Source organism: Archocentrus centrarchus, chromosome 9 (genome assembly GCF_007364275.1).
Source record: "Archocentrus centrarchus isolate MPI-CPG fArcCen1 chromosome 9, fArcCen1, whole genome shotgun sequence".
NCBI classification, from domain to species: domain Eukaryota; kingdom Metazoa; phylum Chordata; class Actinopteri; order Cichliformes; family Cichlidae; genus Archocentrus; species Archocentrus centrarchus.
In genome coordinates, this window is record NC_044354.1 from 15,809,982 (window position 1) to 15,837,220 (window position 27,239).

A 27,239-nucleotide genomic window follows, 5' to 3' on the forward strand; every position below is an offset into this window, starting at 1 on the left:
CCTCTCTCAAACCACCACCACTCTCTTTCGCTCTCTCCTTTCCCTGAAGTGCTGCAGCGAGAGAGGGCTGCATCGAAAAAAAAAAAGAAAAAAAGAGAAAAACTGTCGTGCGCGGGCAGTTGCATCCGATCCTATTCTACACTAAAAGCCCCACAAAATTTTTTTCATTCTTTTTTCCTGAGAGCAAATGCAGAGTCTGATGCAATGGCTAACAAACAGCTCGGTCCAATCTTCTCGCCCTAAATGACGGTAAGTAATGACTTTTCCCCCCCTCCTAAAACATGCTGAGTGTGAGACTTCCGAGTTCAGCAAATTTGTTTTCGCTTTTTTTAAAATCTAATTTGAGGACATGCACGTGCGACTACTAATTTATTAGCGCCTTTCCAATCTTATTTCTAACTAAAAATCTAAGCTGGGAGAGAGGGATAGGTTATTTTGCATTCCCAAGTTTGTGTTTGAAGTGTTAAAAGTTGGGATTATTTCCCTGATTTCGCACATCCTCCTGTAAGTGTAAAGACAAATAGGCTTGAAGTCGGCTGGAAGCATAATTAATGAATGGGTTGTTGTGAGGATTCAGCGGCAGTTTCAGTATGTTTTGGATTGAGGGATTCAGTCCATTATTATTTATATAAATGTCAAATATATGATATACTCGAATAAAGTGTTAGGTTGGTGATGATGGCTGGAGCTCACATGGCCATCTTTGAATTATCATAAAACATAAAATACTTGTCCTTGGCATGAGCAGTTTTTTTTCTTTTTTTTGGGTTTGTTGGCTGTGGACTGTTCATGCTGTACTGCAATCCAGCCACCTGCCCCGAGGCAGTTAAAGCACTCTGCACTGCCGCCAAAAAGAGGAGAGGACGCGGGAGTAGGCAACTGACTCATCCATGAATTGTACCTCAAGAGGCAGCGAGCGATTGACAGGCACACAGCCGGTGAACTGGAAATCTGTGGCAAAGTGCTTTGTTTGCAGTCCTAACGCTGCTGTAGTAGTCCTGCTGGGTTAACACTGAAGGGCTCCCGCAGTGAAAACATGTTAGATGGGAGTGATTGCAAGCTGCAGAATTCATTCTTTTGACCCACTTGTCATTGTTTGTTTTGTTTTGTTTTTAAGTCGATATGTGATAAACAGCAGTCCCTTAGGGATTCATAACATACCCTCCTGTGTGTTCAACAGTATCTTCATCTCAAGCACCCATGGATACCTAATTTTGTTAGTTTTCCTGAAGTTCAGCAGCAATAAAAACCTATTTTGAGGGGGAGATATTTTCTATTCCACTGTTTCACTGCATGCTGCAAAAAAGACAGGACTCAAAAGTGTATCTGTTGTGCCCTTTACAATGTAGAAGAGAGAAGAAAGTCTGTCAGTACATTTTGTTGACATTCACAGGCTAGTATGCAAGGAGGTATTCACTAGATTAGTAATTATTTTAGTTAAACTTAAAGAATCCTCATTTTCACTAACAGGAGTGTGATTGTGGCTTTTTTTTTCCCCTCTGTAAATTTGTGCAACATTTATAAATTTAGGCACACATATGCCCCATGCATGAAACAGTGACTGAAATCACTATGTTAACAACGCCAGCGCTTTGTGTTAGGGAAGGCAATTATCAGCCTGCTGCAGACCCATTTTTATGTATTTGTATGATATATATTTTTTATGATCTGTGGTGGATCTTTGAGTGCTTCTAAGCTACTGCTTTTTATTTTTTTTTACAGTACATGAGACACAATTTTGCCTATACAGTACAGCCATTATCCTCTCTCTTCCCCCTCGCTCGGTTAGTAATGAAATCAGTGTTTGAAGAAAATTTCTAAGATGTCACGGGCCGGATGGATTTCTACCTTCCAGATGAGGTCATGGGCTCTCCGTTTTTATGGGATTACATGATGTGGCTCTGCCCACTTTAGCGATTGAACCTGCTTTTCCCTTTCTCTCTTTTGCTAATAGAGCAACCCACCGGTCATGCCACAGTGCTTACGCACGTCTTTGAAAGGGCAGGACGCTGACGAGTCATACTTGACAGAGATGGAAGGTCTTTCTGATTGCGCTTCAGCAGGAAAAACTGAAAAACTAAACCCTCTAAATCCACAAAATATATTACAAAAATATGGAAAAAAAGGTGTTAAGGGAGACTAAATACCTAAATATTATTTGTTAATTTCATGTGAGCAAATGTCATGTAACGGCTGTGTGGCAGGCAGGATTTAGACCCAAATACTGAACACTGGAAACAGGAATAGACTCAGAAAACAGTTTTAATGCTGCACTTAAACAAAATACAAAACAAAGGCTGGCCGGGAACGAGAAATCCAAAAACTAGGGAAACACAGAGCAGAGACACACACAAACACACACCACCATGAGGGATGAAAGAGGACGCAACAATGGACTTAGACAAACTGATGGAATAAATACACAAGGTGGTGAGGGCAAATAGGAGACATCTGGGCAGACAGCCGAAACAAATGAGAAAATGAAACAAGGGATGTAAAATTAAAAAGAAAGCATAAGAGACAAAAGATTAACAAAATAAGACAGGAAATAACTGAGCACGAGAACAGGAATGTTGACTTGACACAGATTTATTTTTTAAAGATTTTTTGAATACATTTCTGCACCATGCATGCTATAAAACCGATTGTTCTAAAAACAAATTTAAGAAAGCGAGGGAGACCATAGCTCATCTCACTGTGTTGCATCATTCTACTAAAGAGGAGATGTCTGTACCAAACAAATACACTTAGCCAAAAAAGGTCACTATTGATTTTGCCTCTACGAGATACTGTGGGTCAGGGAACCAGAAATTTGGGGACAGTAACTGATCTTTTTATTTCTTATTAACCTGCTTGCCCGTGCCCAGTCTGTTTGTTGACTGCTGGACTCGTGGTAGATTAGTTCCAACGCTGACATCAATCCTTCTGACAAAGTGCATTGTGAGTAGGAAACCCTTACTGTACTGATAATTGGTTCATTATGTTGTAGGTTGTTTTCACTGAGGCTGTTTATAACCATTGTCATTCTTACGGTGTAATCTACTGTAATTAATTTTGGTTTTCTTCTGTCAAAATTCATGTTGCCTGGGTTCATTGCTGTGCCTCTTCGTGATAAGCAACAACAGTGTGTTTAAATGCACTGAGTTTGTCAAACACACAAACTCTGGATATTAATATTAATTTTTACATTTTTTTCCCCAGATTAGTTGCTTCAGTTAGATGCATGGCCAAATCTCCTGAAACACTAATCTCTCCGTTTGTCTTTATGTCCATGCCAGACGAGATATGAGGCCAAGTGATACTTGACCTAGAGCTTTTTTTTTTTTTTTTTTTAAAGTATTTTAAAGAGGTTGAAGGAAAGCAGGGCCACCATCCATCATGCAGACAAGGAGTATTGCCAGAGCAAGGCCTAATTTCAGCCATCCTCTCATGGTTCACAGCAACACAGTACATTAACTTTTTATTTTAATAGTAGAGAACAGCTGTGCCCTGGAATAGTGTATGGATACTGCTCCTTTCAATTCCAGCACATTTATCCAACATTATGATGGCTCTTTAGAAATATAAATGTGCAGCTGCAACATTAAAACCACCTACCCTATATTGCACCCATATTGAACCTCTGGAGGTCCCGTGTACTGTCACTGTCACTTTGGGTTCAGTTGTGGAATGTGGAGATCAAGGCTAGGGCTATTTTTTGGCTTCCTGAGGTTTTCCTGAGCAGTTTTTGTGGTGGCATTATTGTGGTCAGGGAAGCCATTGCCATTGGGGAGTGCCATAGCCATTGGCGGCTATGTGTGGTCTGCAACAATATGCAGGTGGGAGGTACATTAAAAGTATCCATCCACATGAATGTTAGGAAAAAAGGTTTCCCAGCAGATCATTGCACTATAGTAAAATGATCAAATATTCACCTGTCAGTTGTTTTAATGTTGTGGCTGACTGGAGTGTAATAAAATATTTTTCTTTTCTTTTCTTTTTTTTTTTTTTAGAAATTTTATAATTATTGGACAGTAAATGAAAAGTGTGAACTGAACATGTAGGCATTGAGGTGAAGCAGATATGTAAAAGCAGAAAAAAACCCAAGAATTGTTGGAAGTGTATGAATGAGCCTTTGAAAGAATCACAGAAATAAAAAAGATGCTACAGAAATAGAATGTGCCTTAAAAAAAAAACTCCTAAGATTGCTTTGTTTGGCAGTGTTGGTGGTTCCCCAGTTTTTGAATGTGATTGCTCTTGCTTGTCTGCGCTGTCGGGGTCTCTTCAGCTGCGGTCAGGTGGGGTCGGTTGCCTGTGTGCTTGGGTGTCTTCTGAGCCTCATCACCACTGACAGCGTGTCTCACCGCACACTCCATTGATTCTCTGACAGGCAGCCTCCGCCAGTATGCAGCCTCTTTTGCTGGCGTGCGTGTTTTAAGCAAGAATGTGTGTGATGGTCGACCTGACTCAGTCCTAAAAAAAAATAAATGGTTATCATTTCAGTGACACCAGTGAACTTTGACTTGCTCCTTGCAAGGTGTTAGTCTTTGAGAAATTCACAATTAATTTCATTTATTGGTGTTTTGATGCATAAAGCTACAGTGTTCAGTGCTTCATCTCCTTTTGTTTTGTATTACTGGTTAATACTAGGAGACTAATACCACTAATCATAACTTCATCATTGGTATGTTGCTTTTTGCCAAAGGAGACAGATTGATTATGTGCGTTCTTATCTGAGGAACCACCAGTGTCAATGGAGGCATTAAAAATTATTAGAAAAGGAATTTTCTCGTAACCACGGAAGTTATCATATGAGCCAAAAGGGATTAGTAGAGTCACCTTGAATCAGCAGTGTCACTGTGCCCAGTAAAATTGCATTATAGGAGCTGGAACCGGCCCTGTGATTTGTGTCCTCCTGACAAGGCTTCAGTGTTCATTAGAGGCTGTGGTGAGCAGCTCGTAGTCACACAGGAACCGCACACACTGGACAGCTCTGACCATCCCCACCCTGCTCATAAATATGCGCTCCATACCATCTGTAAATGTTTTATGATAGAAAGAGTAGTTCAGGGTTTTGTAATTTAACATTCCTCAATTTGTTTAATATTGATTGTCTGAGCCTGTGGAGCACTCACATGAAATCATGTTACATCATTTTTGCTTTTAAGCTGGGGTCTTCCTCTCATTACTGGTCTGCAGAAATGGGAAATGACTTCTCCCTGTCCATGCTGTGTGTTCACACTCACTTGTGTGGATGTTTAGGAGTGACGAGATGTTCTTTCTAGGCATTCATTTATGTGTCCCTTTTGCAGGTATATTGTGTTAAAGACACTTTGAGAATAGCTCTTGTGTATGGCTGTTTCTACATTGTTTCTGATCATCCACTCATGGTCATTCCTCTTACCTTCCCGTCTTTACTTGGATTAAAAATGACAGTGCTGTTGCAGTTGGATCGTCACTCCTGTTTTAATGAACCGGGTCTTTATTGGGGACAAATTGATTTTGGGCAGAGCCTTGTTTATCAGCTCCTGTTCCTCAGAACTGATCATGAGTCAGCAGATTCAGTATCTCTGTTTAAAATAATAGTCTCTTCCAAAACTGAGGGCAACTCATGAAATATACAACAAAGAGCCTGCCTTTGGAGAATGAATGTTCATTCTGAATAAAAATTGAGGGCAATGCAGACAAGCCAAAATGACTGAAAGGCCTGGGAGAATGGTGAGTGAATGATTAAAGGGGGTATCAACTGTTTGTGTAGGTAAACTATTGATAGTTGGGGGACATGATGAGCATTTACTGTCTCTGATTTTATTTCTCTTTTCTCTTTGATGCTTCTGTTTTTTTTTTCTTTTTTTTGATCTGTCTATTGCTTTCCCTTCCCCCTTGTCTTACAGCCTGGCCTGTGATTGCCACAGCCATTGTGGTTAATCTCCTGTGGTGACTGCAGACTCAAGAGTTTCCTTCCTTGCTGCATCCCAGGACCCACTGATCTCACCGTTCCTCTAACTTCCCTTTACATTTGCACCTTTTCCTCCCTCTTCCCTCCTTCTTCTTCTCATCTTTGCTCCTCTGCAAAGACCTACTTTTAGAGTCAGAATGGAGGACACTTACAATAACAGGACTTCCCTAGTTAAGGGGGCCAAGGACATGGTCAAGGAGGCCAAAAAGCAGGCAACAAAGAAAGTCAACAAGGTGGTAGACCGTGCTACAGATGAATATTCTTCTCACCGCAACTACGCTCGGTTCCAGGATGAGGAAGACGAAGATGAGGATTTCTACCGGAACCCACCGAGACAGGACGGTGAGAGCTACCGTGACAATGAGGAAGGCTCGAGCGATGCAACAGAGGGCCACGATGATGAGGATGAGATCTACGAGGGCGAGTACCAGGGGATCCCCTCAGCAGGAGACAAGAAGCAGGGCCAGGTGGCATTGGGACAACCGTTGTCAGATGCCACAAAAGACAAGAGCGAGCTGGAGCAGGAGAGGCAGGCTGACGAGGAGGAGCTGGCCCAGCAATATGAGCTCATCATCCAGGAGTGTGGCCACGGCCGGTTCCAGTGGCAGCTGTTTCTGGTACTTGGGCTGGCACTCATGTCAGATGGGGTTGAGGTGTTCGTGGTGGGCTTTGTGCTGCCCAGTGCAGAAACAGACATGTGTGTGCCCAACTCCAGCTCGGGATGGCTAGGTAAGGGCCCTCTGTGTGTTTGTGTGTTGGATTTTGATGCACTCCCTTCATTATTAATTAAGGAAGGCATTTTTGTGTGTGTGTGTATTTTATTCTGCTTAATTAGTTGTTACGACTCTCAAAGGCTTTTTTTTAAACATTGCCTTGTTCACAGACCTTTCAGGCAACTGTTAACTGCATTGTGGAGAAAAACATTTACAGTATTGGCCATCTTTCTTTTTGTTTTCTCACCTCTGAAGGTAATTTAAAATAGCATCCAATGATATACAACTACATCCTATCCTTTATCCTCATAAAATTAGCATAGTACACATGTTTAAATTAGTATACAGCTCGGACAAAATAGCCCTCAAAATAGCCTTGAAAAATAGGACCAGATGTGTGTCTTTGTATTATATACACTATGTCACACTTATCCTATAGGAGCATAGATGAGGCGTTTTGGTCCACTGGTCTCTGTGTCAGGATTAAGAGGGTAGCTAATATTCCCTGTGTGCTCTGTGGGTTGAGGTGGAGTCTCAGCAGTACCAGTAGCTGCAGGTGCATAATCCATCAACACAGAGCTGTGTACAGGGGCTGACTCACTGTGTCACTACCAGAGTAGGGAGGACATTCAATCAGCCACAGAGCCCTTAGATACTAACTGTCACAGTGAGACGTGACAATACATCAACTTCACGGCAACACCTGCTGGAAAACTGATACGGGCTTTGAAAATGGAGGTTGTGACTGAAAGTTTGACACCCTGCTGTTGTTGTACCTTATTAAAAAAAAACACACTGTGGGTTATACTTACAGAAAAATCATGTTATGTTTGAACAAAAAAACCATTTGTTAAAGCCTCACAAGATGCCGTGTATGCGGCACCATCATTTTTTCTGTCTCCTTCCCCAGTATCATGTAAACTCTTTTCTTCCTTTCTGGCCAAGCAAAGTCCTGCAGGCATTCATGCTCTATGCTCTGCTTCTCCTTGTTCGTGACTCCATCCCTCACCCTGTCCCTCCCTCTCACCCTCCATTCTGTGTGCCTTTCTTTTCTTCACCAATCCTCCCCCAGTCTCCTCTTCCTCATCTTGCTGATTGGCCTGAGGCTCCTCCCTGTTGATTGGGGTGTATATATGTGTGTGTGTGTGTGTGTGTGTTTGTGTGTTTGAGCATAGCCTACATAATTACCATGACCTTGTTGGTATCCATTTGGAGTTTTCTGTACTAATTACACTTAATTAGGGGCACTGAAATAATGTCAGTTGACATTTTACAGGTGCCATGGCAATTTTTTATTGTCTTCAAGTGCAGAATAAAAAAGGCACTTCAATCTGTGGATGAATCAGATGTTCTGTTGTTTTTTAGTCCACTGGCAACAAGAGTCTCATCTTGCAGTGACAGCATTAGATGCATTGACATCTTTCTAGTCTTGCTGACTGTTCAGAGTACTTTTACACTACAGACCACATTCACCCACTTATTTCTTTCCACAGACTCACACTCCAGTGCATGGAAATGTCACGGGCAGTTTGGGTTTCAGTTTCTTGGTCAATCACACTTCAACACGCAGACAGGAAGAGCAGGGATCTAGCCAAGGACTTTCTAATTGGCTAGCGCCTTCGTAACCTCTTTTTGGTGGTTTGCGGGTACAAGAAGTTAGGTTCATTTTAAGCAGTGGTCCTTACAGCTCAGTTTGTAGGTTCAGTTACCACAACTGGCAGAGCTAGCAGTGTGAGGAGCTACTTAGGTTTCATTTACATGAGGTTGGTTACGGTTACACCAAAGAGCTTATGCTTTCAGAGGTTTTTCCACCTGCATTACACCCTCCTGGTCACACTCCTGGTATGGTGGCTGTCCACTCTAACTACAGTCAGTCTTCTCAGTTACATTTTATCCCTGTGGCAGTTAAAGTGAGTAAGTATTGCTTCCAAAATAATGCCAAGGGTAGAAGAAGGAACTTTATCACGGACCTGATGTGTATATATTTGCAAATTTACAATAACGAGGTTATTACATTAAATGTAAACACATTCTGCTATGTATGTGCATCCTGATTTCTTGCTTACATGCAAAGAAGTGTTTCAGAGGAAACACTTGGCTGTCAGTATGGACAATAATTGAGTTAGCAGGAAAGTGGAGATTGGCATCCTCAGGATTAAGAGGCTAAAAATTACCCAAAATATATATCAAAAGTTAAACATTTCTACAGATTTGAAAACACCAGTTTGGTATTTGGTTAGCTCTACCTGAGGCAGACTCCATCATAGTCAGAGTGCAGCTTCATTAACTCAATGGTAGATAGAGATGGGAGAATACTGTACAGACAGCTAAATGTAATGAGATAATGCAACATGAAGAAACAGAAAATCCCAAAGAGGATGGATGGGTAAGATGCCGATTCCATTACCAAATTGAATTTGGTTCAGCTGATTTCCCCATCTCACATCTTTAATGTTACATCGCTTAGAAGGATGAAGTGATGGACTGGGAGGGGGTGAAATACTGTAAATACCTCAAATAAGAGTGGAGGATGTGGGAAGGAAGCAGGAGGGAAGACACGCACAGTGAGATGCAATATGTGAGATAAATGGGGGAGAAGAGAGGAGGAGAGACAGCTTTGAAGCAGAGAGATTACCAAGTTACATGGGAGTAATCGGAAGAGTGGTGTGGGTGGACGGGCGCAGAGAGGTGGATGTTGGTGGTATTTAGTACACCAGCAATGTAAGGGAGAGGCTAAGCTATCATCTTAGACACCACAGACAAAGGGAACACATCACCCTCTCATTACGTATTTGTTTTCTTAGGCCGTCTTTCCATAGCTGAAACTTTCCTCATTTTTCTCTCTGACTCATCTCATTTTCATTTAATAGCCACCTCTCCGCCTCTGCCGTCGCTACTTTCCTCCTGCTTTCTTGTCTTTGCTCCACTATATCTTCTTTTCGCCCTCACTTTCTTGTCTTTTGATCGCTTGTCCTTCCTTGGCCTTCTTTGTGTCCCAACTTGGTCTCCTCTAAAACTCCATCTCTACAAAATTCCTCCTTTGTTGTCTGTTCTCATTTCCTGTCATTCCCTTTCTTTCTCCCCGTCAGTCTGAGCCAGCTGGCAGGCTGTGTGGGGCTGTGCGGTCCTGGGGCAGCTGAGCATGGCTAAACTGCAGTAAGATCGCAGCGTCATTGCGGAGATTACACTACTTGAATAGTGGGGCTAGCTCGTTGTGTGGGAGAATGTGTGTGGTGGGGAGGGGTGGGGGTGGGGGAGGCTTGATGGAACTGAATATCTGTGCATGGACCAAACCTGCTGTCAGCAGCAATATCAGGAAATGAAACCATGTCCAACTGCTCGCTTTTATCAGAGCTTCAAAGCATCACTATTTTATGTGAATTGTCTCAATCTGTGCTGTTAATGAAGGTTGGATCGTTACTGATACTGACTGAGTCATTTTTAAACCCTGCACTCTAAGCCCTGCAATAGGTTACTTCCATAGAAATTCTGCCTCCACTGATACGACTTAAATATGACACAAAGCTTCAATCTCTTTTTCTGCGGAGGTGGCAGAAGAAGGAGGCACGAATCCGATCAAACTGACACGATGTAGTACAAATGTGATTACACGCTGCTCAGTGTAAAGGAGCTGTTGACAGTGGCGCTAAGATGAAGCTAAGGTAAATACTGTAAATAGGAGGGAAACACAGAGGACAGCAGAGAGGAAATTGGAAAGCAAAGGAGGGTGCAAGCTGAGAGAAAGAGAAATGGGGGAAAAGGTTGGGAAAAGGGGCACAAGAGGGAGGAGAGCCGAGGTAAAAGGAAAGGAGATCAAATAAGATCAAAGTAGTAATGCAGGGAGTGAGAGAAACTGTGAGCAGTGGGGAAAAAAAACATTGTGTACAGAGAAAGGTGCCACAGCTGAGCCTCATCGTGCACCAGACATGCTGTTGCACGATAGTATCATCATTATGAATAAAACAGGATGGGTGTTTTGCACGATGCCGAAACAGTTTGCACCGCTAAGAGCGAAGCGCATCAAAGCGTGAAATCAGAGAAGAGGTCGTGATGCAGCTAAGCGCTCCCACGGCTCTCAGGGGGCTCCTTGGTGTGTGACAGGGCAGAAAACACTGCACCAGGGCCTTCCCCATTCTCCTCCTCCTCACCATCTTTCTCTCACCATATCTGGAAATGACTGAACTCTCCTCCCACATTACATTTCTCTCTCTCTCTCTTGTCACCCCCCCACTACTTTTGGACTTGTATTGGTGCTTGGGCCTCTATTCCTTTTAATTTTGTCTTCTTTCCTTAATCTAGCTCCCTCTTGGCTATTTTAACAACAATAAAAGAGATTAAATGGATTTTTAATAATTTAATCTGTGTCTTAGATTTACTCCTTGGTTATCTGTGTGTGTGTAGCTCTGCTTTGCTCCATATTGTAACCTTAAAGAGCAACTCTGTAGAATTTGTCTTTAGAGTGTGCCTGGGATTTTGATGAATATTTATCATTCTTGGAGATGTGTTTTGACATCTCAACATGCTGTCACAGGGCAAAACCTTTTGCTTCTGCCTGAGAGGTCTCCTGACACACTGTCATCTTCTGATGGTGCTCAAAGTCTATACGGGTCTTCAATTCTAAATTTAGCTGTATTTCACAGTGTTACGCATGTACCCAATGGCCTCCATTCACAGCTTTAGATATGCAATATAGCTTTAAATGTAAAAGTAATGTATCAGCTATATAGCCTAAATGCATCTCAGGGAAAGGCACAAATCTGCATCTAAGAGACTGTCTCCAGATTAAAATGTAATGCCTGGCAACTAAGGCTCATCATTTCAGTTTTTGTGGAGATCAAAATTGTCTGTCAGATTTTAAAGATCTCTTTTTGACAATCTCTTCTTGCTGGACTTTCTGGGCTACATAAAGTGAGACTGTAGCACTCTGAAAGTTGTATGTGACTCACTAAGAAGTTAAAAATGAATCAAAATTTGAAAAAAAAAAAAATCACAGTATTCTGGACACAGCATAAACTTCAAACATGATACGGCCCATGTCTGTGCTATCTTTGGATTATATTACACCTCAGTGCACTCAATTCACTGCTGGTGTGAGCACTGCTGACGTCGTGCTGTAAAATAATCCGGGACAAGCCGAACAGAACATCAATAAATTCATTATGTAATTGACTGTCCTGTGAGAGATGCACTCATTTTTCTTTTTAAGGTGGAAGGAATAATTGATTGTTTTTCCTTGTTTTGTGGTAGTATCCCTAAAAAAAAAAAAAAAGCACTCCCAAAAAGTTTATTGTTTGTGTGAAAGGTTTAATGCTGTAAAACATAAAAAGGCCTCTGGATGTTTGGATGCATGACATTTAAATGGGAGGCCAATGGGTGTTTGCCCGTGCACTGTATATCTAGCCTCTCCTTAATGAAGCAAATGTGAACTGTGCGTAGACTGAGGACTTAAATTTAGAATTGAATTTATGATACCTCGAGGCAAATATCTAGATAGCTGCCAAATGTGACAGATAGCTGTGTTTTGACCCCTGAAGCGAAAGAGTCAAACAGATATCTGCTCACAGCAGAGGAGAAGAGACCTGACTGCAGACATTACAGAAAGGAAATGTATCTTCCTATTAAGATTATTGTAATGGGATGAACAAAGTGCCCCAGCGGCAGAGTTGTATCACTTTGTATATGACTGCATATGATAAAAATAACCTCTCTAAGCCAGGTTTATGATTATGTGCCTGAAAATACTTGGATATTGACAAAACGTCAATATTATCTGTTAGATAAATTGTGCTATTTTTCAGCCCTGGAATGGCAACATTAATGAAAAAAATTTCAGCAGACACTGGATGTCCATGAAAGCGGCTAACCATTACAATGCCAATTACAGTGTAGACTAAAACAGTAATAAAAGGCTCCACTGTTCCGGGCAGATTCATGGTGATTAGTGAAAGAAATCAATGATGTTTTGTTGGAGCATTGATCTCATCTGTGATGAGAGAGATTAAAAGAGGACAGAGGGCTCTTTTGTAAAGTCATCTTGCATTACTGTTCACATTTGTCTCCCCACTGTTAATTGTATTCACTATTCAAGTGTGTTACAGGGGAAGAGGGTTTTCAGACTGGATTTAGAGTTCAGTATCTTCAGTCAGTGCTCTAATTTTTAGGACGCAGTCTAGCTTTCCATCCATTCATTTTCTGCTGCTTATCCAGGTTCAGCTTGCAGGGCCAGTAGTCTAAGCAGATAAGTCCCTTCTCCCTCTCCCTGGCCAGCTCTTCCAGCTCATCCAGGGGGGACACTGAGGTGTTCCCTAGCCAGATGAGATGTGATCCCTCCAGCGTGTCCTGGGTCTGCCTCGCCTGGTAGGACGTGCCACAAGCATCTCGCCCAGGAGGCATTCAGCTGTTATCCTAGTCAGATGCCCAGACCACCTCATTTCAGTTTATTTCAGCTGCTTGTATATGTGATCTCATTCAGCCCCAACCGGTGGTGGCAGATGACTGCCTCTCCCTGAACCTGGTTCTTCCAGAGGTTTCTTCCTGATGAAAGGTAGTTTTTCCTTCCCACTGTTGCCAAGTGCTTGCTCATAGGGGATCATTTTGACTGATGGGTTTTCTCTGTAATTATTGTAGGGTCTTTACAATATAAAGTGCCTTGAGGAGACTGTTGTGATTTGGCACTATATAAATACAATTGAATTGAATAGAATAGAATACACAGAGCCCGTGACCATAGGTGAAGATAAGAACATAGATCAACCAGTAAATTGACAGCTTCACTTTTACATTCAACTCTTTCTTCACCACAATGGGTCGGTACAGTATCTGCATCACTGCAGGTGCTGCACTAATCTGTCTGTTAATCTCCTGCTCCTCTCAAATATACAAATATACCCACCCATGCCTGCTACCTGTCACCTGGGGCAACTCCAGAGTGGAACAAAGTCCAGACCCTCTCTGAGAAACTGATTCCAGAGCCTAAGCTGTGCACTGAGGTGAGCCTGTACATATATTCACATACCAGTTCAGGCTTCTTCCATGTACCACAAGCCAGCTTTGTAAGTTGACATTCGGATTGCCAGGGCCTCAACCTCTGACTGCCACCCAGTCCACAAGGCACCAAAGCCCCACAGATGCTTCTGTGGGCAGACCCATGTAGCTGCTTCAACAGGAATGCAAATAAAGGTTTAAAAAAAAAAAGGAAAAAAAGAATGCATCTCAAAATCAAGGTACGATATATACTGGCCTGTAATTTCTAAATCCAGCAAGCTTCCCTTTAAGTCTACTTTGTCTGTCACCACTTCATATGGCAAGAGGGATGTAATCAGTTCCAAAGGCTTGAAATATGGTTTGGCTTCCATTACGGATGCCCAGGTAGTGTCTTGCCATAGGGTGATTATTGTCTGTGCATATGGCATATTATCCTGCAAATGGCTTTTGCAACTGGGACGTTCTAGCCAACAGATGACAAATTAGGATTTGCAGTTAATAAAATTATTAATAGTAATTTCCGGCTGGTTGCTGGTAAGGATAATGGAGTAATTATCACCTAAAGAATCTGATATTTCCCTAAGGAGTTTGTGGAGACCAGAAATAGTAGATAAATGTACATGTTGTACATGTCCCAGAGAGACGTTAAGCCTATAATTCTTGAACACACAAATCATGTGTTTAAAAAAACAGGTTTAGGAGGTCATCCATTTAATTATTATTATTTACAGATAAAGATGAACACCAAAATGTGGTGTTTTTAAGATAACCAATGAGATAAATTCCAAATTGCTGGTCTGGTAAGTGGAAAAAAAAAAAATCACAGAAAACTAATGCAATCACATGCTGTGCAAATACAGGAATATAGAAATGTGAGGTAATCCACTGTATTTTAACGAGCAAAAATCAGGCCACTCTCTCTTCCTTCCAGGCAGTGTTGTTTACTTGGGAATGATGGTCGGAGCGTTCTTTTGGGGAGGAATGTCTGACAAAGTGGGCCGCAGACAATGTCTCCTGATCTGCATGTCCACGAATGGCTTCTTTGCCTTCCTGTCATCTTTTGTTCAGGGATATGGCTTCTTCCTTGTTTGCCGTCTCGTCGCGGGTTTCGGGTGAGTCTGATAAACTGGAGGTCAATCTGAGACTGACTAGCGGTTCAGGGAAATGTTGCACAATGGTACCTCAGTGGGAGGGTAACGCAGCAAGTCCAAAATCAAAGACAGAGTAGGGTGCCGGCACATCTCTGTTTCTCCTGATTGTTCCTTTGATGACATCCACTGAATAATGGTGAAAAAAGATGAGAATAATTTAACAATTACTTTTCACATTTATGCACTGTGCATTCAGGGATTCCTGCAATGCATTAAAATGAGCAGAGTGTGCTTTAAAATGACAGATGGCATGTACTCTTTTTATAGCATAGACATATGACTGATTTATTACGTTCTTTTCTTTGGCAGTATAACTGGTCCTTTACGGCCTAATTCAGCAAATGCATCTACATCATTCTCTCGAGAGTAATTGAAAAGGCTGTCCAGTGGCTGTGCTATTTTCTGCTTACTCATTCTCTTTGCAAGTATTTGCAAAGTGCCTTTAATTAACCCGATTACTAATGGAAAGTTTAAAAGTAATTTTGTTAGTTGAAGCTGAACTGAAGGAACAAAGGAAGCTACAAAATGTGGGTTAAAGATGCAACTATATGAATGATGTAAAGTCTGGGCTGTATCTGCCTCACTCCCACTAACCTTCCTATTTTCTGGTTCTTGCAGGATAGGAGGTGCTGTGCCCATTGTATTCTCCTTCTTTGCGGAGGTGTTATCCAGGGAGAAAAGAGGAGAACACCTCAGCTGGCTGTGTATGTTCTGGATGATTGGCGAGATCTATGCATCCGCTATGGCGTGGGCCATCATACCACACTATGGTAAGTTTACTTGCAAAAAAATGGAAGCCTTCACCCATCAGGATAAGTCCCTTAGCAAGGGATGATAATTTATATAATGTTGAGTGAGGCTGAACCAAAAAGAGAGAAAAGTTTTTATTACTTTTGAAACTAAAGATCGTATTGGTAAAAAGAAAGAAGAACACACGAATCATTCAAATCAATGCTAAGATCAGTGGATGAGTTTGAAATATAGTGCAATTAGAAGCTATATTTAGTGATACTCTTAACACAAGTATGTTAAGCAGTGCTGTCAGGATGCTTGCATGAATAGAGGTACTAAACTGTAAGGTCTCTACATGGTCACTGGGTTAAGATGCCAGTTTTCCCTGCCATGCGAATTAATCACTTAATAGCTCTGAGTGGGTGCAGCCTGGAAAAGGCAGAGGTTAAAAGATTAACGTATGCAGGGATACCATAGAGCAGGCACGTTTGAGCGTGTGTGTGTGTGTGTGTGTGTGTGTGTGTGTGTTTATGACAACACTAGCTATCAACTGCACTCATCATGAGAAGAAACAGTATGAAGAGAATTGGCTTTCCTCCTCTTGCCGGATCCTTTTCATTTCTTCCCTGCTTTTTTAACCTGCTGTCTCTTCCTTTTACTGCCTCCCCTCACCTCCTGTTTTGTACTCTCCCCATCTCTCTAACTCTGTCCTTCCTTTTATTACCTCGCCTCTCTCTCTCCATCCTCTGTCTCCGCAGAGTGTTCTTCTTGATCAAGCATAATTAGGTTTTTCTCCTTGCTGTAATAGGACAAAGCTACATCTAGAGGTGATTTATGGCCAGACCATGCTTTAACCAGCCTGTGACGTCAGTGGGAGAGGGGAGAGAGACAGAGATAGAGAAAGACAGTGTGTGTGTGTGTGTGTGTGTGTGTGTGTGTGTGTGTGTGTGTTGTGCGCGCGTTTGTTGTATGGATGATGTTTTACTATGGCTGCAGACACATACAGGTTTTCTTCAAGTGAAATTGAAGGTAATAACATCTGACACTGGGTGAGGTCATTTGAGTTAACACAGGCAGGCAAAGAGGTGTTTTAATGGTGTTTCTAATAAAGGACTTCCCAGTGTACAGAAACACACTGGTTAAGAACTTCTGAACTCAGAAAGAGTCTTCATGAGAAAACCTGGCCGTCTGATCTGTGGTTATCGTCTTGTACAGATAGTAGCAGCCTTACTTTGCTCTTATTCTCTTTGACACTCACTACCACTATGACTCTCTCTCTCTCTCTCTCTCTCTGAGAGGGAACGACGTGTCTTGCATGCATACTCCAAAGCTGACCAATTTTTTTTTTTTTAAATGTTTTCCCTAAAGTGCTGCAGTGCCTTCAACCAATCCCACTATGATGTGTGGGCAGAAAAACCTCCTGAAGATATACCTTTATGATGTGATACATGATGATATGACTTATGGGTTATGATACACTCCTTAACACTGGTGTTTAATGTGCCATTAGAACTCTTATCTATTATCACATTTGCTGACTCATAATGTCTCCCAAAAGCCCCCTGCCACACTCGCAGCTGGAGCCCCACAAGGAGGTCTTCGCACCAAAGATCCACTGACAGTAAAGCTGAAAAAGTTCACCAGCTAAGCAAGATCACCACTTGAGTAGTCTCATTAGACAACACTCAGACCTATAGATTAAAGCTTAAACACCAAGAGTGGACTTCACACCATATCTTATATCTATACTGTATGTAAATTGTATGCAGCCTGGCCAGCATCTACTATATATTGTCTATCTCTCTGTGTGTCTGTGTGTCCATCTACAGTAGGCCTGGGATGGCTGACTCAGTCATCCATAAACTTAGTCAATTATGTACGTAATCCCTGTAATGAGATTTTCAGTGTCATTGGTGAAACACTAACCCTGCGGGGCAGGAAGTCATGCTACATTTCTGTAGAAAAGGCAATCACTGCTGAACAACTCCTTCTCTCATTGCTCCTCTCGTTATTTCTCTCTCTCACTATATTTTACTCGAGACTCAAACACACACACACACACACACACACACACACACACACACACACACACACACACACACACACACACACACACACAGAAAGACAAGGAAATAAACAAGGGGGCTCAGAGAAAGTGGTTTACTCACACTGCCCAATAGAAGGCATTATAGTCACAGCGGTAATAATGCATGCAATGCAAAATATTAGTTTCTACCATTTTTTTTGTTTTGTTTTAGTTAGTCATAACAAGGCATTTTCATCAATCGTGTCTCTTTTGGGACTTATTCATACCACTTATGACAGTTTCCCACAGTCTTTAAAAACAGTTGTTTAAGTGGTTGGTATGCATAGCTATCAATGTTGAATTTTAATACACTGTGAGATTAATCCCAAGCAGCCGTTTTCTGGCACAACCATTAGCATTAACCCCCTCCCCACCCTGTGACTCCCCTCCTACGCCTGTTGATGGATAATGGTGCTATTCCGTTTGGAGCAGTATCTCCATGAGGCACGATCCACGGAGAGACGTGGGAGGTCACAACTGATGCAACAACCCCACTCTGTGCTTCCTGCCCAAAAATACCACCCCCAAACAAAGAGCCTAAGTCATTAAGAGCACAAACACAAGTCTGCATATACAGTACATTAAACATTTGTAATGGCTGGTCTTTGTGTTTCTCTTTATATACTTCAGGTAGTTTCATCAGAAGCATGCTGTGCAAAAAATAAACTTCAGTACATATGCAGCACTGCAAATAACTGAAGAGACAATATTGTCATCCACAAAAAAAAATGTAATGTAATTTGAAACTCTTTGTGACTCTGCTCCATCTACTTCCTGTTTTGCTTTGTTAATCAGTTTTCTTGTGTGTCATGTTTTCTGTCATTTTTCCCACCTTAGTGATTGCTCCTCCCTGATTGGTTTCACTTATTTATATCCCAGCCATTGCCTTTGTTATTTTCCAGTCCATGCATTCATTCCTGAGTTTTTGGCTTGCCTTTTGGATTCATTTGGTTATTATTCCATTGAAAGATATTCTGTATATCCGACTTTTTTTGATTGTGCCGTTGCTTGCCTTACCTGCCTGCCTCATGTCTATGCTTGAGTCCTGACTTTGATCTACAGAATGCAAATGGAAAAAATGTCGCTCTGAATTACAGCCATTTTAAAAACTTTAAAACTGGTGCTGGTTTAGCTCACTGGGTTGAGAATAGGTGACATATATGCTGCAAGGCTACCATAGAGACCTGGGTTTGATTGTGCCCTGGGCCAATTCCTGCACGTTTTTCCCCTGCTCTCTCTGTGTGGCTCTTTTGATAGATGAAACTGAGATTAATTAGTACCAGAATGATCCGAGGACAAAGGCATGGAGAAGGAAAATTACTCACAATCTCAAGCACACCGCATCATCTGTCAAACATGGTGGAGGCATTTTTATGCAGGCATAAGCATCATTGGCAATGGAAAGGATAAAGGAAAACACATAATGTTTAATTTTGTATGTGTTCAGTGTGGGTGGGTGGGTGTGACATGGTATTATGTGGCGTCAGTGTAATCTGCACATGATTATTCATGTTCATTTTTGTGTTGTTTTCTCTGTATACCCAGATTTTTTCATGTGTGAGATTACGTGTGCATTCCCCTTCTTTGTGCGTGTCTGCGTGCATGTTAGAAATGATTAATGACTCTGGAAGAGTGCCTGTGGGCTGAGATCAGGTGCAACAAGATTTAACTTAGCAGAAAAAGCTCACTTCTATTCGTACACATTCAATTAACCTGTCCCTGTGCACTCTCAGGCTTCCTCTGCAGAGCCATTCATCTCTAAGTTATACACATCACTCTCCTCTGGCCATCAAGGGCCTCCATTTAAACGGCATCTTTTATTTGTAGCCCCTTTGTGCTTGCAGTATAAGACTCACACACAACACTTAGAATCAGCCTTATAATTCACTTAGTCCATCTGTTAAAAATATGGAGTAGCTACGCTATATCATCTAGTGTTAAATAAATGTAGCATCTATGTTATTTACTTATTACTTCCATGCTTCCATAAAGTGCTGCATTTGTTTTTTTAATCATGCTCCTGTGAGTTGAAAATTACCTAAATAGCCACCCGCTGGTTTGAAATAGTAAACGGAGAATTACTTCATAATTTATCTTCTGTGAATTGTGGGCTAGTCTTTCAGGACATTAAACCAGAAAGATCTGATTTTCCTCACATCTTTATACTAAAATACACTAAATATACTCACCTGACAGTTTGTTAGACACACCTGTTTAACTGCTGTTTAACACAAATATGTAATAAGTCAATCACATGGCACCAACTCAGTGCATTTAGGCATGTAGTTCAAATTGAACATCAGAATGGGATAGAAAGGTGATTTAAGTCACTTTGAACACAGCATTGTTGTTGTTGGTGGTCTGTGTATTTCAGAAACTGCTGCTCTGCTGAGATTTTCTCACATGACCATCTCTAGGGTTTATAGAGAATGGTCTGAAAAAGAGAAAATATCCAGTGAGCGTCAGTTCTCTAGATGAAAATGCCTTGTTGATACCAGAGGTCAGAGGAGAACGGCCAACCTGCTTCAAGCTGATAGGAAGGAAGCAGTAACAGAAATAACCACTCGGAACAACCAAGATATGCAGAAGAGCATCTTTGAACATGTCAAACCTTGAAGCAGATGGGCTACAGTAAACAGAAGACTGCATTGTGGTGCCACTCCTGTCAGCCAAGAATAGGAACCTGAGGCTGCAATTTACAGAGACTTAATAACAATAGAACGTTGCCTGGTCTGATTTGTCTCAATTTCTGCTGTGACATTTAGATGGTAGGGTCAGAATTTAGCACAAACAACATGAAAGCATGTATCCATACTGTCTTGTATCAACACTTCAGGCTGCTAATGGTGGTGTAATGATGTGGGGGATATTTTCTTAGTACTAACTGAACATTGTTTAAATGTCATAGCCTACCTGAGCATTGCCCTTTGTGACCACATTGCACCACAGATTCACATCATGGATGTGCAGCTGACAAATCTACAGTAACTTTTTGATGCTATCATGTCAATATGGACCAAAATCTCTGAGGAATGTTTCCAGCCCCTTGTTGATTCTATATCACAAAGAATTAAGGCAGTTCTGAAGGCAAAAAGGGGCCAGACAAGTACTAGCAAAGCGTACCTACTAAAGTGTTTCACTAATAACCTTGATACTACTGTGCTGCAGTAGGTTAAATGTTGATTAGCACCATTAAAGCTTAAACAGCCTATTATTTGTGAGCTGCCAAAGGCTCTAAACGTCTCACAATTAAAATTATTTTCTCACAATTAAGGTGCAAGCCATTCAAAAGAAAACATATAGCATAAACATGTTGGGCATGTAAAGCATTATAGCACAACCTGGTTTACTGTGGTGGCTCTTTCATTTAAGCTGCACTGATTTATATTTTATGATATTTTGTTCCTATTGTAGTTTATTCCTTTGGATTTCTGATCTGCAAACTTTACCCCAAAGGTCTGCTATGCTGCGTTTTTTACTGTCTGTATTAACCAGGTCCAGATTAGAAACAGATCTGCACAGATTGCTGCATAATCATGAAATCACGGTTGTCTTTTTTTTGTAGCACAGTTATAGGTTTTCTAAACTTCGTCAAGTTTGTTTTTTTTTTTAACCTCACCAGCCACGGGCGCAGCTTAATATTTGAACACAGTCAATTCGTTTTCTGCTTTTGCCACAGCACTCATCTTCTAATGATCTTCCAGTCACTTTATGTTTGTTATTGTTTGCAGGTTGGAGCTTCAGTATGGGTTCAGCGTACCAGTTTCACAGTTGGAGGGTGTTTGTCGTCGTCTGCGCCCTACCCTGTGTTTGTGCTGTGGTGGCGCTTACCTTTATGCCTGAAAGTCCCAGGTTTTACCTCGAGGTAAATGGACCTTCCTCTGATTTTTAGCAGATGCTCAAACTAAACCTATTCTACTTCCTCCTGAATGTGCTGCATCAGTTGTATTCCCAAGAATGCCTTGTCATGGTGCTGTGTTGTTGTCCTCAATGGTCATACAGTTTTACATTCAGCATCTTTCAGACAAATTGAGATTGCTTGGATGTTTCCCAGCAGTTGTTTAATCAGACAAAAACAGTGTGAGTCTTTCAGTGCAGTTGGAGGCCTGTGTATGTGGAGAATAGAAGCCCAGAGATCTGTGACAGTAGGTTTGCTGCTCCAGCATAATTATCCTTTGAAGTGAAATGAGTCACCATTGTCGTGACTCTCATCATTTTGCCCTATCTTGGAGAAATCAAAGGCCCATATTTATGCACCTGAGCAGGCTGCTGCTGCTGATCCCATGAATTTATCTTGTCTTCCCTCTCTCCTTTACTTTCCTTCCTGACAGGTGGGGAAGCATGATGAAGGCTGGATGATCCTCAAACAGATCCACGACACCAACATGAGAGCGCGTGGGCAGCCGGAGAAAGTCTTCACTGTGAGTGCTTGTTTCTGCAGCGCTGGGTTTCCTGACGCTTAAGCATGTAAAGAGGCTTATATTCTGCCACCACTGGGACAGATTTTAACGCTTTCACTGTGCAGGATCATATCTGAATTATGACGGCTCTGAAAGCTGTTTTGTGCCATTCAGGCTTATTTGCAGCGTGAGCTGCACTTTCGGGAAAGCCGCTTAGTCAACATGTTTCTTGAATTGATGCTATAGTATTGTACACACTGTTTATGTTCAGCCTTTTTATATTGATTAGGTTTTTGTTTTATAATTCTGTTTAATAAAATTTTAAATATAAATGAACAAATGAAATAAAAAAAAAATGCTACAGAGATGCTGTTAAACTGGTACATAAGGTGAGAGAGGTTCCGACATCAGTAATGCAATGAGGCAATATCCTACACTTGCACAGTAGTTTGTTTTACATAACAAAATACAAGAAGTAGTACATGGATCCAATCCATGTACTTTAGTCCGAAAAGGTGGTAGTTGTCCATGTCATCTGTTCCAGTGGTCTCCCCCATTTCTGCTGAAAAAGATGTGTCCTTCCATTGATACAGTGTCCAGTTTTGCCCATATTCACAACCTTTGAGATTAGACATTTCCACATGGAAATAGAGGGAGGATCATCTCCGACCCACTTATGGCTTTCGTTGCTAGCATTAAAAGAAATAGGATCATATCCTTTTTTTCTTTAAGGGTAGTGGAAATCACAGAATATAAACCTAAGGTTATAACCTTAGGTGTTCTCTTATCTGGGGTGCTGTTCACTTGCAGTTTCTGAGGCTGGTAACTCTGATGAACTTATCTTGTGAGACAGCGGTAACTCCTGGTTACTAATATGGATTAGAACATTACTCAAATAGGGCTGTTCACTGTATACTAACTCAGCCTCTTCAAAACACAACTGATGGTCTCAAACACAGGTGACTTCCTCATAAAGCTGAGTGTGAAAATGCCAAGATCTGCAAAGCTGTCTGCTAAGCAAGAGGTGCCTCCTTTGAGGAATCTAAATTATAAAACATATTCTGGTTTGTTTAACTCTTTTTTGTTTATTAAGTAATTCCATATGTATTTCTTCATAGTTTGGATGACTTTTGTATTAATCTACAATGCAGACATTTTTTAAATAATAAAAAAACCAACAAACACTGAATTAGAAGGTGTGCCCAAACTTTTGGCTGGTACTAAAAGTGAAAAGCTATGATACTGCATAAAAATGTCAGTAATTCCAAGAAATGAACATTGTTTGACTGTAGAGTAAACTGACGGTAAAATAATAGAAATATTGTTGTTATCCTGTTTTCCAATATTCCAGGTAAACAGGATCAAAATCCCCCAGCAGCTGGATGAATTTGTTGAAATGGAATCAGAATCTGGGAACCCAGTTTCCAAGGCCTTCTTTAGGATAAAGACTGAAGTTCATGGGGTAAATACTTCTCTTTTTTATTTAGAGAAGACAGAAGGTTTTAAAGGCACTTGTAAATTCCTGTTTATAAATAGCTTAAACCTTCCTAAATTAACTAAAGCTATGAATTCCTTTTTGCTGAGTTGAAGAAAGATCAAATGAAGGTGGAGTATGACAGGGCTACGCTTTTATGTAATACCAATTGAAACCATAAGATGGTGCAGCGAGTCAGTGTAACTTTTACTTATTTAATCAGGCAAGTTACTGAAAGCACAACCCAATTTACAATGGCTGACTGGCATGGCAAAGCCTTTTGTGGAAATGGAAATAGAGCTAAAAAGAAAATTCAAAACAGCAGCACACATCAGAAAACATCTGAACACCCTCTCTGGTAGCACACTGCCCCCTGGTGGAGAAGATTTCTGTTAAGCTGTGCACTGGGCTGTTTACAAAAAGTACCTTTAATTCTGTTTATTTTTCTTTTTATTATACTGTACCTATTCTAATAGAGCTCTTATCTTTTTCTTTAGATCTATCTGAACCTTATGAAGTGTTTCAACTACCCTATGCAAGAAAACATGTTGCGACTGGCCATAGTGTGGTTCACACTGTCATTCGGGTGAGATTTGTCAGTTTTGTCATAGAAGAATCAGACAAATTTCTTTGGTCAAATAATAGCGTTAGACAGTCAGGCTTGCATTTCTGTCATCTTGAGCTCTGTTGTGTAGAAGTTGCATGGTCTCAAAATCAATCACTGACTGTCTGTCTGTGGATCAATGCTGCTTCATTGGTGCCTCTGTGGGTACAGGGGTGGACCTCTGCGCATATATGTGTGTGGAGGAGACAAGACAAGATGCAGCCAGATAATTTTTTTTAAAAAAAGCACACGTATCTTCTGGACTTGTCTATCTATCCATTGTTATGTCAGGTGTCACACTAAAATCAACAACCTGTGGTTAATGGACCTGTCAGCTTGATGTCCAACTATCACTGTGTCCCTGTGATTGCAGATATTATGGCCTGTCAGTCTGGTTCCCTGATGTCATCAAACACCTTCAGGCAGATGAGTATGCCTCCAAAGTGAAGATCCATAACAATGAACGCATCGAAGACTTCACCTTCAACTTCACCCTGGAGAACCAGATACACAAAAACGGTCTCTTCATTAACGACCAGTAAGACAAGTCAGCTTACTTAACATATTAGTGGAAGCAAATCAGTTATGCATAACTGATAAAATGTTACTACACTGCACTAAAAAGGTACAGTGTGTAAAATGAATCAACATGTGTCAATTAAATATTTTTGTGGTATTTTATATTTTTACTCCCAAGTATCCTCAAAAACTCTGGCCACCATTCTTCTGTAGTGAGTGTAGGTTGTCAGGCCACTGTTTACCTCAGCTGTCAGTATGTGTCCAAGTCTATTTAATATGGAGTGAAAAGGAGTAAAAGTAAAACTTTGTGAAAGGAGGGTTAATAAATCAGTGAAGCTGACTTCTGACTGATAACAGCGATACTGAGGTGAGTTGTTGAACTTTTCTGTTGCTAAGCGCTGCTGTTTGTGCCGCTGTAATTACGACAATATTGGGAATAAATAAGAATGTTTATGCACAATTTTGTGTGTTAGCACCCTAATTTCAGTTCAGTTTTTTTGGAAGACTACACACTACACACTAATTTATGAGTCCAGTATTCTTTTTTTTCTATTAAATGACCTCAAAAAAATGACTGATTGTACCTTTAAAGTTAACGGCTCTCTGCTTCAGGTTTGTCAATATGAAGCTGAAGTCTGTCACCTTCATTGACTCCACCTTTCGTCACTGCAACTTTGAAGATGTTACATCGGTGGGCTCCTTCTTCAGGAACTGTACTTTCATTGACTCGGTCTTCTATAACACAGGTGAGGCACCACTACACGCCACTAGTATGTGTTGCCATTTCTGATCCACCATGTGTAATCTTAACATGGTTAAAAGGAAATTTTCCAGCTGTGTTTATGTTTTTTTTTTTTTTTAATTCCTTGGGTAGATATCCATGAATCCAAATTAATTGATGGCACAGAGGTGATCAACAGCACATTCACCCACAACAAGACAGGGTGCCAAATGACTTTTGATGACGACTACAGTGCCTACTGGGTTTACTTCATCAACTTCCTGGGGACCTTGGCTGTTCTTCCAGGCAACATTGTGTCTGCTCTTCTCATGGACAAAATTGGGCGTCTCTCAATGTTAGGTAGGAATATAGGAGTATAGAGGCGAGGTTTATGTTGGAACAGCCCTCTGGTAGCATTATGGATATGTTCACTGTCCCTTCTTTTACTCTTCTTTGAATATGTGTGTATGTCCTCAGGTGGCTCCATGATCCTATCAGGCATCAGTTGTTTTTTCTTGTGGTTCGGCACAAGTGAGTCCATGATGATTTTCATGTTGTGCCTTTATAATGGCCTGAGCATCTCTGCCTGGAACTCCCTGGATGTTGTGACTACTGAATCCTTCCCTACTGTAAGGAGGTAAGAGGACAAACATGTTCTTTTCCTATAGCTGACATCATTATATAGATTTGTGTGTGTAAAATAGGGCTCATTTGGTCCAGTTTATGTCAGGGTAACATGTCTCACTGTCTTTGTTTCTCATCCTTCTCTCCCAGGGGAACAGGCTTTGGGTTCTGCAATGCTCTGTGCAAGCTGGCTGCAGTCCTAGGGAACCTGATCTTTGGTTCTCTTGTCGGCATTACCAAGGCCATTCCTATCCTCATGGCATCGTCGGTGCTTGTTGGGGGAGGTCTGGTTGGACTCCGGTTGCCTGACACCCGGGCAAATGTGCTCATGTAACACTAGTGTAGCGTTGCTCACCTGGGCTAAAAATCTGGATGCGTGAGTCCAAGAGACAGCCCAGTGAATATTTTGAGGAAGGAGTGCAACTGGCTTGGCTTTTATAGATCTCTTAACACACACATGTCACTAATGTACTATAGGTAAAGCGAAACCGCAACCACAGCTTTTCACAGTGTGTCTGACTCTCATACAAATCTAGTCTTTGTGACGCAATTATAAGTTCAACTATTTTGTGAGTGATTCATCTAGAGAGTTCTGCATGACCACAGAGACTTTGGTGGAGTTTGGTGTGTTGAGGTTGCACCTTCCAGCTACAGTCATAGCCTCATGTAGTAAAACTGCATGGTTAAAATCTGAAGGCTTTTAATATTGATACAGTCTTATTAAGGCAATCCAGATGGGTAGAAAAGTGAAAAACAAGCTGTAATGAGCACAGCCAACCTGCTGTGTGACAACGCAGGGAATAGATGATCAGACAGAGCATACTCATGACACAGCTGTATGCCAGCTGGCTCACTCACAGTACCAACAATCAGCACACAGACCATGTGTGCTGACAGCTATCATGCAGAAATAAATATAAAGCAAAACATGCAGTAGGAACCTTATATATGAGATACATATATCTAATTATTTTCACATTCTTGCATCTAACATGAGTCTATATACACACATCGCTGTATTTTGACCAGTGTGATATTTGCTCCTACATCAGCAACCTTTTCAAAGAAGTTCATTTACATCAGAGACCAAGCTCTTTGCACTACCTACCCAACCCTAGAATCAAAAAGGCCATATAGAAAAACTCTTGTATCAATAATTGTATGTCATGTTGAATATGAAGATGGAGATTTTTTTGTTTTTGTGAAAACCAGAATAATGATTTGATTTGTTCCTTTTGTCCAAATCTCTTTCTATGTGTGGTATTATTGTAAAAAAAAAAAAAAAAAAAAAAA

At 41.1% G+C, this 27,239-nt stretch overlaps 1 protein-coding gene across 1 annotated transcript; it reads left to right on the forward strand.

The window, feature by feature from the left end:
- On the forward strand, positions 1 to 27,239 carry sv2ca (synaptic vesicle glycoprotein 2Ca). Its single transcript, XM_030738215.1, has 13 exons — positions 1 to 249; positions 5,874 to 6,667; positions 14,567 to 14,747; positions 15,405 to 15,556; positions 21,336 to 21,469; positions 21,936 to 22,025; positions 23,356 to 23,466; positions 23,976 to 24,064; positions 24,456 to 24,620; positions 25,214 to 25,347; positions 25,476 to 25,682; positions 25,800 to 25,959; positions 26,097 to 27,239. Exons 2-13 carry the CDS (start codon positions 6,076 to 6,078, stop codon positions 26,278 to 26,280), a joined length of 2,199 nt encoding a protein of 732 aa, XP_030594075.1. The 5' UTR covers positions 1 to 249; positions 5,874 to 6,075; the 3' UTR covers positions 26,281 to 27,239.